A 6000-nucleotide genomic window follows, 5' to 3' on the forward strand; every position below is an offset into this window, starting at 1 on the left:
TCAGACCTCTCCGATCCCACCCATTTTTTATTCATGTAAGACGTCCACCCACCCTAACAGAATGGGGGCAACAGTAATGATTTGGGAAAATCTGTCAGACTCACAACATATATTCTCTTTCACACACACACACACACACACACACTCACACTCATGTGTGCAGGAGCACATTGGCTTTCTCTGCTCTCTCTGGAAGTATAATGACATTTCATCTGGCTATCATGATGAGGGGGATGCTGGTTTTTATACTCTAATAAAGCTTACGCAGAAAGCAGTGTGTTTTGCATTGATCTCCTGGAGGCTGCACTGGAATGACACAAAAATACATGTTACTTTTGACACTCACAAGAGATACAACAAAGCACATGTTTGCATGAATATACACCAGTGTTTCTTCAACTTTGGGCACTTTTATGTATTGACTCTCAAAATAATGTGCCATCTGATCTGTCGTATTTACCTTCCTGTGATTCTCATTTTACTCTATTTTACAGTTTTGAACTTCCAACTATTGACGAAATATCAGGTTTTATTAAACAATCTAAGTCTTCCACTTGTCAGTTAGATCCACTCCCCACTCACCTGGTCAAAGCTTGCTTATTTTCTCTATCTGTTCTAGTAACTGATATTAAACTCACATCTGGTGTGGTTCCTTCGTCTTTTAAGGTTACTATAATCACTGCAAGACTTATTATTTTGCTCATTATCGCCCAATTTCCAATTTGTACTCTCTCTCAATAATTTTGGAAAAGGTTTTTCATCTCAGGTTCATTCCCATCTTTTAAAAAATAGTCAGTTAGAAAAATTCCAATCTGGTTTCGGCCCTTTGCATAGTACAGAGACTGCTTTGGTAAAAGTTATGAATGATCTGCTGATGTCAGCTGATTCTGGACTTTTAACTATACTTATTCTACTCGATTTAACTGCAGTCTTTAAAATAATTTTTCATCAAGTTATCTTAGATAGACTACTCTCTATAGGTATTACTGGTGTCCCTCTTAGTTGGTTCAGATCATATCTCTCTGGGCACACTCAGTTTGTTCAACTTAAACATTTTCGATAATATGTTTCACCTGTTACAGCTGGTGTTCCTCAAGGCTCTGTTATTGTCCCTCTTTTATTTATTATTTATTCACTACCCCTTGGTAACATTTTTAGGAAATATGGCATCAGTTTTCATTGCTATGCTGACGCCCAGCTTTATTTATCTTCTAAGCTAAATTCTACCCTTCTTTCTACCTCTCTTTTGGGTCTGCTTACAAGAGATTAAATCCTGGTTTTCGGGTAACTTTCTCAAGCTGAATATTGACAAAACAGAAGTTCTCCCTGTTGGTTCCAAATCTAATTAGTCAAAATCCAACAGTTTTTTACTTTCTGTTGATAACTCTGTAATGTCTCCATCTACTCAGGTTAAAAGTCCTCGATAGAACTTTATCTTTTGAAAAGCGTGTGAACAATATTACTTGGTCTGCGTATCTCCATTTACGGAATATCAGCCACCTTCATCCATTTCTCACACCAAATTCCACAGCTATTCTTGTACATGCTCTAGTTACCTCAAACATTGATTACTGTAACTCTCTTCTATTTGGGCTACCTTACAAACTCCTTCACAAACTTCAACTTGTCCAGAATTCAGCTGCCCGTATAATTACTAGAACCTCCTCCATCAATATATATATCACTCCAGTTCTCTACCATCTTCACTGGCTTGCTGTTAAATATCAAGTAGATTATACTATTTTACTTCTCACTTTTAAAGCTCTTCATAATTGTGCACCCCAATATCTCTCTGATTTGATTCAAATTTATATCCCGAAGCGTATTCTCAGATCTTCTTCATCTGTTTCCCTTGTTGTACCTTCTGTTCGTTTGGCCACTATGGGGTCGAGGGCATTTAGTTGTGCTGCTCCTAATCTCTAGAATACTCACAGTCTATATTAGAAAGTCTTACTACTTTTAAATCATGTCTTAAAACTCACATGTTTAAATTAGCTTTCTCTGATAAATGTTTCATTATTTAATGCCAATATTTGTTGTATTGTTGTCTTGATTCTATCATCATCACTCAACTTTACAAAGTCCTTGAGTGCTCTGAAAGGTGCCTTTAAATAAATGTTTTATTTATCTTTTTTTTAAATGCTTGTAGATTTAACCGTCCCAGACTTTCAGTATTAAAAATATATTTAAAAATATTATGACATTAAAAAAATTCTGATAATATAACTGAATGAAATAATTACATATTTAACAACTTATTGTTTGAAAATTATTTAGTTTTACTCAAACTCTCCCTCAAGTGTGGCAGAATTTTTATCACAGCCAACAAAAAAAGGGTTATTTGTTACCAAGGAAACAAAAGAGTGGTAGTGAAGAGCGCAAATGAAGGATAAGTTGTAATGAAAACTAAGAAAATGTGTTAATATCATTTGAACAGAACATAACATTATTTGTAGTGTTTATATTTTCAATCAAGCTGCAATTTTGTCAAATTTTGTGAAAAGATGTATTTAATTGTGTGGACATTTTATTTAAGTGTGTGTGTTTAAGATGCTAGTTGTAAAATTAGCCATAGCAAGACAAAAGTCTCACCCTATTAACAAAAAAAATTAAATAAAAACTTTCCATCATTGTCATTTCATGACAAAAGAAATATTGATTTTAAATATGGTGGAAATGACATTCAAGAATGATGGTGCAGGAAAAACATGTTTTAGGGTGCCCATACAGTAGCCAAAGAAACACACGTACTGTAGAAAAACTGATTGCTACAACCTATCAAATTGTCTCTGTCTCTCTCTCTGTCACACAGTATCAGCAAGTGTATGACGATGCCTTCATCAGTGCGGTGGTTATCTCGCTTGTCCTCACTTCATTTTTTGCAGTGGTCTATTTCCTCATCTTTCCTCAGTATGTAAATCACAAACACAATACCTGACATGTCAACATAACACACCCTTTTTTTCTTTTTTTTGCCAGACACACTAAATTGATCATTTTACATGCTCAGGTGCATCACACAACATATGTTTATAACATCCTCTCTCTTTCTCTTGCTGCAGAGGTCTTCTGGTTGTGATTCTGCTGGTTCTCTGTTTATGTTTCCACATGGCAAGTGTGATGTACCTTCACATCACTCATGTGCAGGTAACACACACACACACACATGCGCACACACACACACACACACACGCACACACACACACACACACACACTTGTTTTTTTGTGGTCTATCCATAGGCATAATGATTTTTATACCGTACAAATGTATTTTTCTTTCAGTACATGAGATTTGATACATACTGCATTCCAAACGGCATAAATGAAAGCATTTCTAAAGTAAAACTTTGTAATAACGGCAGATGGAAGCACAATGTCAAGCAATGCGCACGTGTCTCACAGCACATATCCTGTGCAATGAAGCTCGCCGTGATTGTCTCTAGTCTAGTGCACACACATGCCCTATGCAGGTAAAAAACCAAGCTCAGAATCGATTCTGAAATGTTCAGAATCAGTACAGAATCACTGAAAGAGTGTAACTAAATGTACAGTAATAACGATTTTGCACAAACTATTTACAGGTACAATTTAAAGGGTTGCATTTGCACCGACCGTGATGTAAGCCGGTCGACAGCGATGTCATTTGTGCGCGGCATTCAGCAGCGTTAACAAAGAAGAATAACATTAACAACAGGAGGATGTAGGACACTGTGAACAGAGCTGTGTTTTTGTTTTGTCTCGTGGGTTCCACAATAATAGACAATAATGAAATGTCGCTGTACTGTATACATAAAATGATTGAAAGAATGGAAAGGAGGATTAAGAATCTCCAACGACAAATAGCAACACTCCAGCAACCACCCAAAACACCACCCAGCAATAATCCAGAACAACACTGTAGAAACTTTGCAGTAAACAGAGCATCAACCTAACAATCACCAAGAGCACCCTACCTACAAACCATAATAGCAACACTTTAGAAACCACTTAGATTGGCCTGCCATCACCTGCAGTAACATCTAAACAGAACATCTAAGCAACCACATGACAACACCAGGCAACCATCCATAACCTTCTGGCACCAACTAGCAACCACCAAGAATGCCTTGCCATCACCTAACAATCACACAGAGCAACCCGCACCACCTAAAAGCCACAAAGCACCTTAATAACAAGCTAGAGAAAGATAACACCACCTAGAAACCACCACCAACAGTCACATTGCAACACCTTAAAAACCAACCAGAGCAACTTAGTACCACCAACCATCCATTGACCATCCACTGACCAACAACCATCCAGAACACCGTAGCACCACCTAGCAACCACCCACAGCACCTCAGCATCATGGAAGTAATTGTTTTCAGTGCATTTGTTCTTGAGGTTTGCTGATTGCTCTCTCCTGTCTTTGTCTGTGTTCTCAGTGCTCTCCTGACTGTCTGACCCTGCAGATCAGAATGGTCCTGTGCGGGTTTCTGGTGCTGCTGATGTACTCCGTGACCCAGGGGTGTGTGGTGAGTGTGTGTGTTCAGTAGAAGAGAGTGACAATTGTATGACTGAGGGTGATGTTCATAGAATATACACTGAGAAAAATATATATACTACCTTTATTTAACTTCTGAATGTGTGTTTATTTATTAGTCTCTTTCAGATGTTCTTGTCTTGAGTGTGTATGTGTTGCTGTACCTACAGGTGGAATGTGTTCCGTGGTCACTGGAGGGGAATTCTAATGTCTCCATGGTGACAGTCGTCACAGTCAACAGGACCGGCGTGGGCTCCGGGGTGTGCAAATACACTCCGTATGTATTTTTATCATGTGTGATGGCGTCGCTCTCCGTGGCTCTGTACCTCCGTGTGTCATCACTACCCAAGATCCTCCTGCTTCTCCTTCTCAACATCCTCCACACTGTCGTCATGGAGACCAGCGGCTACCGGAAGGCCATAGGGTGAGTCAAGCAAAACACAACAGTTATCGGAGTGCGTATAGTTTGATTGTCTCAGGGTTTCCCAATCTGTGGTTTGTGAGTTGATGAAAAGATATTGAAAATGATGTAATCATAAATATAAATAAAATATTTTGTTTACATGCATGTAATGACATTATTAAACATGCAAAAGTGTAATTCAATTGTTAAAATATTAATTTAAAATCTTGAAGAAACATTTTTACGATCAAAAGTCTGAATATTTTCTTATCTCATTATCTGATGAGTGTCATGTTTGTGTGTGTGTGTGTAGAGGTGGATTCTTTCACACACATGGCTATGACCCGGTTCTGGCAATGCTGTTGTTTTCTGGAGCTCTAGTGCTTCACTGCAGACAACTGGACCTCAAACTCAGACTGGACTACCTCTGGGCCACCCAGGTGAGTGCACCTGTATGTATGTGCAAACATTAGAGATTTTTGTTTCTTTGTGTGTGTGTGTGTGTGTGTAGTTCTAGAATGCATCATATGAACAGGCTCACACAGAATCTATGTGAGCAAAACTTGACATGGATTTATACAGTTTTGTCCATCCATTTGCTCCTTGTAAGCTTACGTTTTTCAGCTGTGGGTGAAGTATTCCATAGTCCATTTGACAGAATTGTTCCCCAAAAATCAGTTCAGAATATGCAAAAAAAAAAAAAAAAAACTCCACAGATTCAGGCAACATGCCCACAGATCGTCCACAAACTATTGATTGATAGCTGTTGCATATTACACTCAAAAATGACAAGTGTGAGAAATATTTGACTGAATTTAGTTTAACCGGAAACTATAGTTATAATAATAATAATAATGTAAAAGAAATACAACAAAATAACACACACACAATACTGTTCAAAAGTTAGGTGTCATATCATGCTCTTCTGCTCAACAAAGCAGATTTTTTTTTAAATAAAAAAATACAGTAGCAACAGTGCTGTAAAATAATATAAATTGTAAACGCAATTTATTTTTCTATTTGAATATATTATTTTAAAATGTGTCACATGGTCATTCAGAAATCATTCTAATA

General features: G+C 37.5%; 1 protein-coding gene across 1 annotated transcript in view; it reads left to right on the forward strand.

The window, feature by feature from the left end:
• LOC127938175 (adenylate cyclase type 1-like) overlaps window positions 1–5443 on the forward strand; it is a gene marked incomplete at its 5' end in the record, with an annotated part of 29058 nt that extends 23615 nt beyond the window's left edge. The window contains 6 exons of the mRNA XM_052534617.1: window positions 2813–2910; window positions 3063–3147; window positions 4426–4515; window positions 4694–4947; window positions 5240–5366; window positions 5438–5443. Of these exons, the coding sequence (XP_052390577.1) occupies window positions 2813–2910; window positions 3063–3147; window positions 4426–4515; window positions 4694–4947; window positions 5240–5366; window positions 5438–5443 (660 nt within the window). The remainder of the gene's footprint in view (window positions 1–2812; window positions 2911–3062; window positions 3148–4425; window positions 4516–4693; window positions 4948–5239; window positions 5367–5437) is intronic.
• Between the last annotated feature and the right edge of the window lie 557 nt (window positions 5444–6000).

This window comes from Carassius gibelio, chromosome A20 (assembly GCF_023724105.1).
Source record: "Carassius gibelio isolate Cgi1373 ecotype wild population from Czech Republic chromosome A20, carGib1.2-hapl.c, whole genome shotgun sequence".
NCBI classification, from domain to species: Eukaryota; Metazoa; Chordata; class Actinopteri; order Cypriniformes; family Cyprinidae; genus Carassius; species Carassius gibelio.